We start from the raw sequence: 14859 nt of genomic DNA, 5'->3' as shown, positions 1-14859 counted from the left end.
TTTTTTAATAAGTACTATCATATATGCCATAAAATCCATTATTTATTTAGTTTTGTATTTGTAGCTTGTATTTTAAACATGACCGAATAAACCTGATCTAAATGTGCCGTTTTCTTCAGACTAAATTAACCAAAATAACAAATCTACAAGTGTGAACACACGCTTAATAGTTGAGGTGCAAGAAATAAAATGCATACCTTATAGTGCTAGTTCCTAACTGTAATAGTAACCAGTATCTCTTTTGATTCCTAGGGTTTGGAGCATCTTGTGAATGAAAAAGTCTTCCAGCCGACTCTGATCATCAATGAGAGCGGCGTCCACGAGCTTGTGAAGAATGGCCTGTGAAGCTGGAGCTACTGCACTTGAAACCAAAAAAATGAAGACTCTTGATCTCTTTATCATCTCCATTTTTCTACTAGGGTGAAGGAAAGCATGAAATTCTAGTGCAATAAAATGAAGGAAGGAGGGGGCCAGAAGGCTAAACACAATCAAACCGTTTTATGATCAAACTATTTATTTTGTGAAGACTTATTTTTATATCAATATCTAGTGCTTTTTTTTTCTACAACCGGTACTTGGGTATTAATTTATGAATAGATGTACAGCATCGCATCAAATCAAACTCAATGATATGAACTGTAGATCGCTTCAATGGACACCGTTAAGACTTTAGGCATTATTACTTAATCATTTCCATTCTTAAAACGTATAGATAACTGTAAAAACTACTGTAAGAAAATGTTTGGTCTTTTCTGTGCATGTCTGTTTTTGACAGGTATGTTTCTCGAGCAGAGTAAGTGAGCAAAAGTATGGCATTACTTCAGACTTTCCAGCACAGGATTTATGGGAAAGGATCTGATTGGTTGAAATCTGTTGCCGGCACACTCTCTGCAGTCTTTTCCGGTTAGCTTTCCTCTGTACCACATTTGTTAGTTCATTTATGTACATCCATGTATAAAATAATTTATCTTGAAAATGAAAGATTCCTCGTTGTTTACTTTCATTTCTGTGTAATCATTGCTTTTCCCAGTAACTATTTCTAGGAATTTCTTGAATTGCATTTGCACAAGATGGGAGGAAATCAGAGAGCTTTATTGCATATAATTTGGAAACTGGAAATGATCACATTGCTGCAATTTTCCCATTGACTTTTAAGCAGAGATAAATACTTCCTTGATTTAAGCATGTGATTAGTGTAAACAGTTATATTTCAAATGTCTGTTGAGTGTGGTTTGTTTCCTCTTATTTGATTACACTGAAAACCTTTTCTCAGAATTCTTGGATTTGCATTGCCTTAAATTGGCAACGAAAAAATCATCTCCAGCCAATTATTTGGTTCTCTAGGAATTCAGAAAGGTTTTCATTGTATTACAGAACAAAAGCTCATAAGAGAAATGTTTAAACTTCGTTAAAACAGCTTGAAACATATCTGATTATATTAATGGCAAGGTTGAACCTGGGCTGTAAATAAACTAAATAAACTACAGCTATGGAATGAAATTAAAAATACCACAAAATTCTCTCAGTTTCTCTGGGTTTACTGGATTTATTAGGTGTATGGGTTTGAGTAAAAATATATATATTTTTTTCAATAGAAGTAATAAAATGTTAAGCTTAAAGGGATTGTTCACCAAAAATGAAAATTGTCATCGTTTACTCAGTCTCAACACGTTCCAAGAGTTTCTTTCTTCTGATGAGCGCAAAGAAAGACATACTGACGGATGTTGGAAAAAACAGCCATTGACCCCCATAGTATTTTTTTTTTTACAATTGATATAAAAAATGTTTTTTGTATTGAATTGTTAAAATAACTTTTATATATTTATATATATATTTTAGATTGAAAAAATCATTATTTCCAACATTCTTCAGAATAACTTCTAGAATAGTGTTGTGTTTGTGAAATGTATAAAAGTTTACAACCCCTTGAGAATGCATAAATGGTGATCTTTTTAAGGTGAGCTATGCTATCCCTTTAAATACATGACAAAACTCGTAAACCCAGAGAAACTTGTCAAAAGTTCTTTGCATTTTTTCCCTAACTACCCTAACCTGACTAGTTAACCTAGTTAGGCCTTTAAATGTCACTTTAAGCTGTATAGAAGTTACTTGAAATCTATCTAGTCAAATATATATATGGGGGGGGGGCTAATAATTCTGACTTCAACTGTGTGTTCAATCCACTTAAGTTTGTAAAAACGATTAAGTTAACTTAATCGATTTGGGTTGTGACAACATGAAGGAATGGTGTGGAACTCACGATTTTCTTTACAGTATTTGAAATGAAATATGGGATCCATGACCTTTGAAGAATGGCATTGCATCCTCTTGCATTTGTGCACGTGAGGAAGATTCATAAACCTATAGACAGAATAATGTTTTGTGAATGATGAAGAGTAACACGTGGGCCATTCTTTAACTTTTTCACTGGCTTGATATTTTTTATTGGTAATCCAACGAGACACAGAAATGTGTTTCTTTAGATCAGTTTTGAATTCTTTTCACATTTTCTCCTATAACAATAGTCCTGTATCGGTTTTCCATCTATAAATTTTAATTGAATATCCTGTCCCTAGCCAGACCTAATGGTGAAAAAAAATGTTGGGGCTGCTTTTCTCATTATGTTGCTGAATGACTTTCCTCTGTAGAGGAGGAGGAGGGATTTAAAGGGGAAGGCGAACTAAATTAAAGGATTCACCAGGAAATAATAACTATTCTTTTTTTTTTGGAAATATACAGAAAAAAAGTTTGGCTTCTCTGCAATTTTCTATTGTAGTTTAAAATAAACATAAAAAGGCAACTGCTCAACATAAAAGATTAGACGTTTTATATTTAATTTGTAGACAACACAGTGTGTTATATTTTAGCCATTGTGTTAACTTAAGAAGAGTTAAAAAATCAATATTTGGTGAAATAATCCCAGGATTCCATTAAAACAAAACAAAAAAGTTGTAAATGACAATATTTCCTTTATTTAAAAGAAATTTTATCAGACAATTTTCTTCAAACACTGCACAGTAAAACCAGAACATGAGAAAAACTGAAAACACATTTTCAAGTGGTCTCATTATTTTGTTTATTTTTTTATAGCAGCTTAACAAAGCTCTTGGGAAAAAATAAAACACCACCTAAAAGAAAATTAATATTGACTCCATGTATTTGGCATTATGTACGTGTTTTGAGTAAAATGTTACTTCTGTTTTAATCTAGTACTGATGACCAGTCTTCATTTAGTCAATATAAAATATTCCATGATTTTACAATTTAAATGTTGGAGAAAAAAAGCTAATAAATGCTGTATACCACCACAGTTATTATTGTTAATTTTCTCTATTAGTGCTAACAACTAGGGATGGGAAGATTAATCGATATGTATCGATACGCGGTCTTGCGCGTGCACGATGCGAGTACATCGGTTGAGCAGCAGAGGATGAATGAAATTTTGGAAGCAAATCGAGATGCATCGGTTTTTGCGAGATGCATCGGTTTTTCCGAGATACAGCTTATTTTTTTAAATATAGAATGTATTTTTTATTTATTAACAAGTGTTGTCAACCTGTTTTTGGCTCATAATTTAATCGACCTACATAAAGTAAGCCTTAGCAACGGATTTGCGGATGTGCACACACTACAACTCAGTGTATCAGGTGTGCGGATGAAGCTAGTGGTGCGCCCTCAGAAAGCGCGAGAAGCAAAACAAACATTTTATTCCCCACTGAGTTTTAAATCTAAAGTATGGCAACATTATGGATTTAAGGATGGACGACTTGACAGATGCAATTTGCAAAATGCGCGGATATAACTGAGGACGCGCGGGTGTCGCGGACCTCTATTCTGCCGCCCTATGCGCGGATATAACTGAGGACGCGCGGGTGTCGCGGACCTCTATTCTGCCACCCTATGCGCGGATATAACTGGGTGTTGCGGACGCCGCCCTCTCTATACTGCCGCACTAGGCGGTTTTAAACACCTCCTCCTGTTCATTTTTATTTAATTATAATAAAGATAATAATATTAATAATAATAATGATAAAAATAATGGGTGTCACGGTGGCACAGTGGGTAGTTTGACCACCTCACAGCAAGAAGATTGCTGGTTTGTTTTATTTTTATTAGCCTGTTGTTTACAGTGACAGTGATGTTTCAAAGCAGCATAACACTGCTAGTTCACGACCTTAAGTTTTGAATAATCAGTGGCAAAATATATCTTTGTAAAACTTGTTTTCATAGTTAAAGTTAAATCACAATTCTTGTTGTGCAATGCTCAACCTTTATGTTGAAAGAGTGCAAATATATATATATATATATATATATATATATATATATATATATATATATATATATATATATATATATATATATATATATATATATATATTAATATATATTGCACTTCAACATTCTGTTTATCTTGAAAATACTTAAATAATATGTGCTGTATGTTCTAAAATGGCCCTCTACTGTAAACTGACACTCTGGCTCTGAGAGAAAAGCCAGTTTGTAAAAAAAGTCTTGGTTTTGCTTGGTTAATAAATAATCAAACTCATCCAATGGCACAGCATCCTCTTCCCAGATAGCACAGGTACGTCGCGGAGACGTCTTTGAAAGATCGTAACATCTGCTAAACATCGCATTCGATCGAACGTTTTTATTTGTTAATGAGCCGTCTTCCCTACCTCTATACGACGTCTATACGATGAATTTTAAACTCCTGAAATTACCGTGGCACGGAAAGCTCTGGTAAACAGACGTGACCCGCTTAAACTAGAACGAGGAGCTCTTTTCACTGTCAGAGATGTCGCAACGCATGGGGTGCAAGGCAATGTCACTGATAATGTATTTTGCATTCATGACGTTCAAAGTTTGTGCTTGATTATCTTTTATGACGGTTTTAATGAGTACATTTTATGCACACTATTTCTTTTTAGTTAAAATAATAGAAACTGTAGAAATATGCTCTAAAATTATAAAAACTTGAAAAAATTATATAATTTTCATAAGAAAAAACGTACAGCACGTACATGCAAACACACACACAAACACATTTTGGACCACATCATGCACTTTTTATTTGTATTTTTTTAGATTATATGATCCTTCAATAGGTTAAACAAAACGTATGCAAAAAATAAATAACAGCAGTAATCTTACCTGCTTTATTGGTCGACGTTTACTGTCTGTTATTTTGCTAAAAGCATAATACTGTATATACATCATTTTTGGTTGCTGCTATTTTAAGTCCAATATACAAGCTTGATCATTTGAGTAACAGTTCGGTTTATATCGAGGGGGATCCAAGGCTGTGTGTCATTTAGATTTGACCCATGCCATATATTATACACAACCCTTTATATGTTTTGTTCAAAATGATTAAACCTCAAATAAACAAGCCAAAACCGACAATTCCAAAAATAAACCTTGATAATATTACTGATTTAAGGAAAAGCCTATGGAGGAAATGCACTCTACAAATGTTAATTTAATTTACACTGCCTCACGAAATTGAGACTAACTTATGGCAGTTTATACATTGTTGCAAATTTAAATTATCATGGTAAAAGACATTTTAAAGTGTTATTATTTACAAGAGAAAAAAATAGGCTCTTATAAAAGGATCCACAACACTGATCAGTGAGCACATACAATTTATGAACATGTACAGATGTATTTGGTGTCTGTATTGTATGTAGAGATGTGCCAAAAAATTCTAAATGATGAACATGACTTTCAACACTTATTTAATGAAGCTTTTAAAAGGAAAAAATAAAGATACACTTTATGTTCAGATAATTGTTCATTTAGCATCACTGTTGTAAAAGCTGACCGCAATGAATCAAACATAAACATTTAAAATTAAGCAGAACAGTTTGTATACGTTGCTGACTGCTGACTGCTTTTCCCATGCCATAACAAAATAAAACATGTTATGCGATCATAAGGCAAATAACTACAATAGAGTCTTATGCAAATTCAAGGGACTTAATTTTAACTCAATAAGATCATTGACCAAAAAAGAAAATTTCCCTCATCATTTACTCAAACTCAAGTAGTTCTAAAGTTCTGTTTCTTTTTTCTGTTGAACAAAACTAAAATATTCTAAAGAATGTTGGAGAGAAAAAAAACAGCCACTGACATCTATGGGAATAAATAATAATAATAATAATAATAATGTGTGTATATGTTCTGGTTTTATAAACATACTGTATTTACTCATCTGAATATAACTATATAATTCATTAATAAATATAATAGCAATAATCTTACATGTAACAATTTTAGTAATTATTCTTTTTACAGTTTCTGTTATTATAATCTCAACAAAATTATAAATTATAAAGTATAGATTTTAGTAAAATGTAGTTATTAGAATTACTGTGCTCCATTCTCTTCTTAACATCACATAAGAGCACAACCATCAAATACATAGAAGAGAAACTGGTTCCACACAACTGTCCAAGCATCAGACAGGGAAAACCACAAACTGCTTGATTATTTGATGCATTTTCTATGCACAGTTCAAGTTCAAAAAATAAATAATTCCAAAAAGGTTTCAATTTAAACAACCCCATTTACTTTATGTATAAAAGCTGCAGTTGATACAACTTTGACATGGTCAGACCTTAACTGCACTGTTGTTATGTCAATTGTTATAAGAATTGTGTGGTAAGGAGGATGCAGTAATTATGCATAACAGTCACATTCTAAAATTGCTTGACATTAGTTGAAATGGTGTTGAATAACTTGTTTTTTTTACAATACATAAAATAACATGGCATTTCATACAATTTCAGTTTAAAATGTATTATTGGAAATTAAAATAAATGGCTGCAGCCTAAAACAATTAACCATTCATATGTTACTATTTTAAAAGGTATGGTGGTGGAAAGGCCATCACTCAAAAATTGACCAATAATTTCCAATGCAGATGCACCAAAGGGTTGGGGTGAGACGGTGGCATTTAATCCTTCCTTGAGTGAATCCTTATCTTGTGGTCAATGGAAGTTTGCAGAGACCCCCTAGTAGTCACTGGACCCTGATAAAAAGAGACACAAAAACTTTTATAGTTGGACTGTAATACAATATACAGTTGAAGTCATAATTATTACCCCCCTTTGAATTATTTTTCTTTTTAAAATATTTCCCAAATTTTGTTTAACAGAGCAATCATTTTTTACAGTATGTCTGATAATATTTTTGCTTTTGCAGAAAGTCTTATTTGTTTTATTTCGTCAAGAATAAAAGTAGTTTTTAATGTTTTTTAACAGCCATTTTAAGGTCAAAATTATTAGACCCCTTAAGCAATATTACCTTCTGATTATTTACAGAAAAAAACATTATTATACAATAACTTGCCTAATTACCCTAACCTGCCTAGTTAACCCTTTAAAAGTCACTTCAAGCTGTATAGAAGTGTCTTGAAAAGAATCTAGTTTAAAAAAAATAATAATAAAAAAAAAGTATTTTTGGCTGGATTTTCTCTTTTTTGGGGGGGTAGAAAAACGGATAAACTACTTAAATTCATTATACACATATAGGCGGTGCTGAAACAGCCAATTTCCTTTGACTCAACCAAATCTGACCTCCTGATGCCCCCTAAAAACGATAGTCCTCTGAGTACCAGCACCCAGACTTTTAATTATTATTTAATCATATATATATATATATATATATATATATATATATATATATATATATATATATATATATATATATATATATATATAAACTAAGTTTACATATTCTATAGTTTGATCAGTTAGCAGACTTACATTCATTGCGTATGCATAAATGTAATAAAAAATGTAAATTAACAGTATTATCAGACATTTGTCATTAAAATCATAGTTCATGTCTTTAAAATCATCATAGTTCGCTGACAAAAAATAAAAATAATATATGCCTATAGTTCACCGCCAAACTTCTTGTTGCGGTGCACCTGATGCTGAGCATAGCCATTTCCCAGCAGCACCAGGTTTGCTTGATTGGTGAACTATAGGCATATATTATTTTTATTTTTTTTTGTCAGCAAACTATGATCTTATTTTAATGACAAATGTCTGATAATACTGTTAATATATATATCATTAAAAGTATGGGTGCTGGTACTCAGAGGACTATCGTTTTGAGGGGATATCAGGAGCTCAGATTTGGTTGACCAATCAGAGGAAATTTCTGCAAGTTTCAGCACTGCCTATATGTATATAATGAATTTTAAAAGTAGTTTATCCGTTTTGCTACCGTTTGCCTTTTGTATTGAATAGATGTATTAAAAACATTAATGCCATAGCCCCTTAAAATAAAATTTCCACAAAAATCTAAGAAAACAAACACGAGAACTGCTGAAATCTGCTGCTGTTTGCCTTGTGTTGCCTAGAATTCAGTCTCCACTGTTTGCCCTTCGGGTCAAAAATGGGTTTGCTTTACTAAACTTCTAAAATAATGCAGTTAAATTAAATTCAAGTCTTCAAATTCAAGTCATTTACCATGAAGAAACAACAATATCTTCATCATAAACTGTAAATGTTGTAGGGTCCAATCAGTTGGTCCAATGACGGTATCCAATGGTGGATGAAGGTTCACTGCATGTTCGGTCTTTCCAGTGCACAATGTTGATTTATATTAAACTTAACTCATATCTGACTCCATTTTTAGTATGAGATGGTTTAGAATATTAATATGTTTATCCTCGTTTTAACTGACTCCAATTATAAAACATTGATAAGATTATTTTGTTTCCTTTCACATTATTTTAGATTATGATTGAATATTCTTTTGATTTGTTATTATACCTTATTCTCATTTACTCAGATTCCGATAGCATCTCGAGTCTTGCACCGGCCGGGTATACAATCTCTTAATACAAGCTTGTCAGTCTTGGTCATTAAACAGAGGCGATTAACCACTCTCCTAAAAAGGCAGAACACTACTTACTCAATTTAGGAGATTTTTATGTGGTCCCCATAGATCTGTTATCTACTTAATCAAGACAAAGTATTTTAATAATAATCGCACAGGATTATAAATTTGTAGATGAAGGCCTAAATATCCACATTTAAAGTAGTTTCAACAATATTTTGTTGTTCTAAATAGAAAATCCATAGTTGGCCTTTTGCAGTCTACGTATACATGAAATAATGCCAATTTGCTAGTCGGATCTCTAACAACATTGAATAGCGTGCCACGCTGCTCCGTCTTACATGTTTTAGTCCGTTACTAACCTGTACAGTGGCTTGTAGTGCTATGGACAACAACATTTATCAGTGATAATAACACGAGGTTTGAATAATTCAAAACATAACAATTTATTAGTCAGGTAAATGTATTATGCCAATTCAATCAGTCAATTCATAAACGATCAATACAAAACATCAAATTATCAAAGATAACTCCAAGATGAAAAAGATGCACTCCTGACTTTGAAATATACATAACATGGAGCTAGCCATGTTATGGGCTGATCTGGTTAGGCAGAATCGCCCTGAGTTTTTCTCAAACCTTGCCTTAAATAATCCAAGAATTCCCTCAAGGAAGGGGGTGTGTGTAAAAAGTCACACCCCTCACAGTGGTTCAAAAGATGCCTGAAGTTATATATTTATTGTTCTGATTATGTCTATTTCTGAGAGAATGAGACCATTGTACCAATCGCACTGAGACATTTCAAATGATATCAAACATGATGGTTAAAGTCAGTTTGGTTAATTTAAAACATTGAAATGACCATATGCGTGAGTTGGGGGGATGAAGCTGAGTCTCAGCATAGTCAGATGCAAATGCAGCAGGAACTGGTTTTTCACGCATTCCCCACTGGTGGGTTGTGGAGTCCATTGGCCCTGTCTTCAGCTCATGTTTTGAATTGTCAAAGACATCAAAAATATTTGTAATATTTCAATTCTTACAATGTCTAGGTTTTCCCTCATCAGTGTGTAGTATTTCATCAGTGTTTACTCGGTGGGCAACACCTTTTTGATTACAGTAAAGAGTGGATTTTTAATGCTAAAGGTACCTATGCAAGTGTGACAGTTTTTAGCAAGACAGTATTCATAAAAGTTAAAACAGGAGATTTGGTAACACTTTAAAATAACTACACAATTCAGTGAATCATTTATTAAACATTAGCAAATAGTTAATTTATTATTTGTTGTATAAACATCAACTCTACATTAGATGTTAGTATCAGTTAATAAATACAGCTACAATGCTGTTTTTTTTTTACTTATAAGCACATGTATAATCTGCTTAATGATTTTGTTTTCATGCTATAAACCATGAAAACCATATAAACCAGTTATATAAAATAGTTGGTATAGCTGCATAATTAAACAATTAATAAACGTGTGTGTGTGTATGTATGTATGTATATATATATATATATGTATATATATATATATACATACATATGTGTGTGTGTGTGTGTGCTCTATATGTGTGCTCTTATAAATAACAATTAAAGGCATTGTATCAAATAAACAATAAATCATTTCAATTTTATTTAAAAAATAAAATGACTAAAGTTTAAACTTTACTAATTATCAGGGGTGTCCAAATATAACATAAAAATGGGCAAAACAACAACAATATAATGATTTAACAATATATTATGATAGAACATGTGAATGTTATTTAGCGATGTTTCAACAGTACCATGATTTTATTTTAGTTAAGATTGCAATTTCATTTGATACAGCTTCATTTGTGCATCTTCAAATTAATAGAAATGAATAAGTAGTTTATTTTTTCCTAAGAATATAACTGAGCTTTTAATTGTTGTTTATAAGGGACTTACAAAGCATAAATAGTACATATAATGGTTCATAGTGTGCAGTTATAAAGTGTTACTGCAGACTCTTATTGTGTGTGTTGGGAGTGTTCGTGTGTCAGTAGGTTTTGTGGTGTGAAAATTGTTTTATAGCTGATGGGTCAAAATTACTCCGAAGTACAACCGTTCTACATAAATGTGTATAACCTTAATGAAAACAGAAAATGAATAATCTTTTTTTAATGTTAAGGTAATTTTAAAAATAGATTACGGAAAAAAATATTGTTTAGGGTATTTTAGCTTTTTTGCTGTTAAAATGGTGTTAGTGTCATTTTTTACCCTTAAGTCAAAAGGAGGGTTAAAGCAAAGAAGAAAAAAAAGATGTTAATCATTTATTTCAGCAAAAGAAAAAAACTGTTTCTGACAAATTTAAGCGTTACATTTAAGACAGAATTATTAGTGTGTAAGAACAGCTGTTTGGTGCGTTTTTGTGCCAAGATGATGGAGCAACATTTTAAGAAGTGCTGTTGGCAAATATTGCAGAGCTTTGTTGCTTGGCTACTTTTCTGCTGAGAATGGGCATTTTTAGATAATTTTTTTATTTATTTAATGAAAGTTATTTTGTATAAATGTATATATGATGTGCAATCTATTTACCAGCGTAAAGCAAAGATAGGTTATTGGATACTTTTTACTTGTGTACATGTTTGAGGCCATCTCTTTTCTTTCACTTGAGTACAAAAGTATAATCAGTACTTCAAATTTTACCTGTCATTTTAAACATGAGTACTTGTGCTTAAGGATGCATGCACTTTAGTCATATCTGATATCAACTATGAGCATATTAACCTAGAAAATGGAGCCATATAAATTTTTGGTTCAGGGTTTTTACATTTGATTCAACAAAAAAGGCACCAAAGTTTTTTTGTTTTTTTACAGTTATCTTTTATCCTAACTTAGCTTATATTTACTTTAACGAATTCCAAATGTTACATATAAAACAAACAAAACCATAAATAAATAAATATCTTTTTATATAACTTTGCAGCTCTAGTTCAAGTAATGTTCATAAACTGTCACACAGTTTAAGTCTTATAATGAACATTGAATATGGCATTATGCAATGAGTTATAATGTTATACTAAATCACATATTGAAAAATAAGATTAACATTGTTGGCCAAAAAAAAAAAAAAGTACCTGATGGAAGTGGAAGAAGAGACAAATAGATCTTTATAGAGAACGGTGGATTCCATACAAAGACTGGTTGCTGAGGAGTGTCTGGATCAAGGGACCACAGCTAAACATCAGAAGAGAATTCTGCATAAGACAGGTGAGAATTTTATTGTAAATAATTTTATTGTAAATTATTTTTATTGTAGAAAAATAAATAGAAAAATAAATAAAGTATCTAGTACATGACCTCTCAATAAAAAATCTGTCCATTAATTTAATGTAGGAATTTAGTACATTTCATGCATTTTCACAACATTGGGGGAATGGGGGAAACATATTATACTTGTGAAAAAACTCTTTCAAAAACACCTGAAAAAATTACAATACAATTAACAAGTAATATTTTTCCAGAGATTTGTGCCCCTAAAATACAACAATTAGTAAATAAATTTACAACATATGACAACAGAACAAACCTTATGCCAGTGTGATAGAAAGTAATTATTAATAGTAAAAAATAAAATAATGAATATTGTTAAATAAAAATAATAAATATATATAAAATTAACTAATTAATTAATTTCTTACAATTATAGACAATGACATTTCCATTAACCCTGTCTGAGTGACACGTCGTGAGGCCATTACATCACATGATCAACGGCTGTTTGTCAACAGATGACATTGCACCCTCAACGTTTGTTTTTTTTATAATAGGTTGATATTTAGCTCAAGAATTATCTGTAAATACAAAATTTGTACATATAACAATCCTGTTCATTCGTAGTTATCTGTTTGTTTACATATTAACTTTTTTGTTGTTGTTTATTCGGTTTTAGGCTTAAGGTTAATTTGTCCGTTGTTGGTAAGTACCGTTATTCCATTAAATAACGTCAGCCTTGCAACATCGTAAGATTATTTATTAATTTAACGTTATTTGTTAAGTATGTGCTATCCAGTTAAGGACTTTTTACCGTAAAACCATGATTTTTGGCGCACTGAATAAAAATACACGTTACCTAAAATACTTAAAATATGTTTCTATTAGCAAAAATAGGTAAATCTATGATAACCATGGCACAACTATATTAACACACTTTTATTAAATATTTGTGTACTTATTTATCTATAGTAAAGCAGGGTTAATAACCGAAAGGGTTGACTGACGTGGTCAGGCACGCGTAGGGCGGGAAGTTATGTCGTAGATTAGTTTGGTCCAACAGCATTGAGAATAGTAACACGTGACCTATGGTCTATGCTTCAGTGACCTGTATGAAATCGAACTGATAGGTTTAATAAGCACGAAACTGGTTAAACAGGCTTTATTAACATACTATAATCATCAGACTCACTCGATCCTGAAGGACTACTGTCCAGAGTTTGCACAACCTCCAAACGCAACCATAAATGTTAGTTATGCCTAATAAAGTATGTGCCGGATTCAAAATGGTATTAAAAGTTTTTTATGTGGAAAAACAGTGGTCAGCACCAAATATAGATGAAAACGGATTATAATCCGTGTTAACAGTGACCATTTTTATGAACTTTTCTCGCAATACCGAATTCCCTGCTCTAATGCTATCCCGTGACTAAAACCACATAAACTATAGGAAAATAACACCATGTCATGAAACACAAAGTAAATTGTTTTACCTGTAGAGCCGTGAACCTCGTGTTGGTTGTGGTCACCTTATCGTTGTCTTCTTCTAGACATTGCCGTTTTGCATACAGATTTATTTATAAGCGTATTACTGCCACAGTGCCACCTATTGATTAGGACCTCTTTCAAAATCGGGATCACTAACTACCATTTAGCCCACTAAATTCTATCATATAAACCTTAAAAATATCAATAAAGATTTAAATCTATTATCCTCTAGTTCTTTTCCAAAAACAAATAAATCTCCTTACAATTTTTGTCAAGTTCAGAAAACAGAAACAAATCTTTAAATAGTATATAACCCACTTCTTGTTACTTTTTTAAACTTTATAAAAAACACCCTCATTTCATAATCCATATTTACAGTAGCATTAGCAACAGTTTAAATAAAAAAAAAATCAGCATGGTTTTAAATATATAACTCTCCATAGTCCACTGTTTTGAAACCCCTCAACTTAAACCATAGTCGAAGAAAAAAAAAAACTCAAATAAATATATAAATAAAATAATCCTTAGCCCTTAGTTTTTTAGTTTCACCTTAATTTTTTTCCCAAATTTGTTCTCCTGAGATTAAAGGACAATTCAATCAAAAATGAAAATTCACTCAACATTTACTCTCCCTCGAGGGGTTTCAAATTTTTATGATTTTCTTTCTTTTGATGAATAAAATATAAGACATTTTGAAAAAACCTGAAAACCTGTAACCATAGACTTCCATAGTAGAAAAACAAATACTATAGAAGTCAGTGGTTACAGGTTTCCAGCTTTCTTCAAACTATCTTCTTTTGTGTTCAACAGAGAAAAGACAGCCAAACAGGTTTGGAACAAGTGAATGGTGAGTAAATGGTGATAGAATTGTCATTCTTAGACGAACTGTCCCTGTAATTTTGGGTAGGATAAAAAATACATTCAAAGGAGTAGCAGAATATAGGCATTCTTATGGGTTTAGTTCTAGTTCAATTAAACAAACATTTTATAAAAAGGAGTAATCATACATTTATTAAGCTTTTTATACTGTTTCTAGGCATGACAATGACAAAACTGACGTTACCTGTTTTATCTTTTCCCTAATTACAGAGTTCTCTACAGTCAACTGACAACTACATAACACTTACACATTCTGTCCCTCAAAAATAAGGTACGTGTAATTATTGTGACAGAACTACTGGTCATCAAGAAAGTGGTTCTAAAATTTCAAATCTTGGAGACTCATAACACTGCACATTCTGGATGTCTCCCATCTAATATGCACCAATTAGTTTACCAAG

The 14859-nt window shown here is 31.8% G+C and overlaps 2 protein-coding genes and 2 long non-coding RNA genes across 9 annotated transcripts in view; 2 read left to right on the top strand and 2 right to left on the bottom strand.

The window, feature by feature from the left end:
- uap1 (UDP-N-acetylglucosamine pyrophosphorylase 1) overlaps positions 1-1003 on the top strand; it is a 27089-nt gene extending 26086 nt beyond the window's left edge. For both annotated transcript variants that reach the window (NM_212621.2, NM_001365262.1), the window contains 1 exon segment: positions 253-1003. In NM_212621.2, the coding sequence (NP_997786.2) occupies positions 253-345 (93 nt within the window). In that variant the 3' untranslated portion in view covers positions 346-1003.
- The window catches only part of LOC147843587 (uncharacterized), a 27873-nt gene continuing 13434 nt past the window's right edge, over positions 421-14859 (bottom strand). Inside the window, exon 2 of the long non-coding RNA XR_015493875.1 lies at positions 421-3339. This is a non-coding gene — a long non-coding RNA (uncharacterized LOC147843587). The remainder of the gene's footprint in view (positions 3340-14859) is intronic.
- LOC147843590 (uncharacterized) lies at positions 6549-13643 on the bottom strand. The gene is made up of 3 exons (XR_015493837.1): positions 13585-13643; positions 11956-12075; positions 6549-7033 (listed from the first exon to the last, which is right to left on the bottom strand). It is a non-coding gene; the product is annotated as an uncharacterized LOC147843590 (long non-coding RNA).
- The window catches only part of LOC147843588 (uncharacterized), a 15090-nt gene continuing 12776 nt past the window's right edge, over positions 12546-14859 (top strand). The window contains exons 1-4 of one of the 5 annotated variants that reach the window (XM_087257573.1): positions 12567-12674; positions 12771-12796; positions 14390-14426; positions 14669-14729. The gene's annotated coding sequence lies outside the window, so the exon portion shown is untranslated. Of the gene's footprint in view, positions 14427-14668; positions 14730-14859 lie in introns of all 5 variants that reach the window. The other 4 variants (XM_087257575.1, XM_087257574.1, XM_087257577.1 and 1 more) reach the window with 4 other exon arrangements.

Source organism: Danio rerio, chromosome 6, assembly GCF_052040795.2.
Source record: "Danio rerio strain M-AB ecotype USA chromosome 6, GRCz13ab, whole genome shotgun sequence".
In the NCBI taxonomy this organism is placed as follows: domain Eukaryota; kingdom Metazoa; phylum Chordata; class Actinopteri; order Cypriniformes; family Danionidae; genus Danio; species Danio rerio.
The sequence above is the reverse complement of the archived record's forward strand: the minus strand, read 5'-3'. Positions and strand labels throughout refer to the sequence as shown.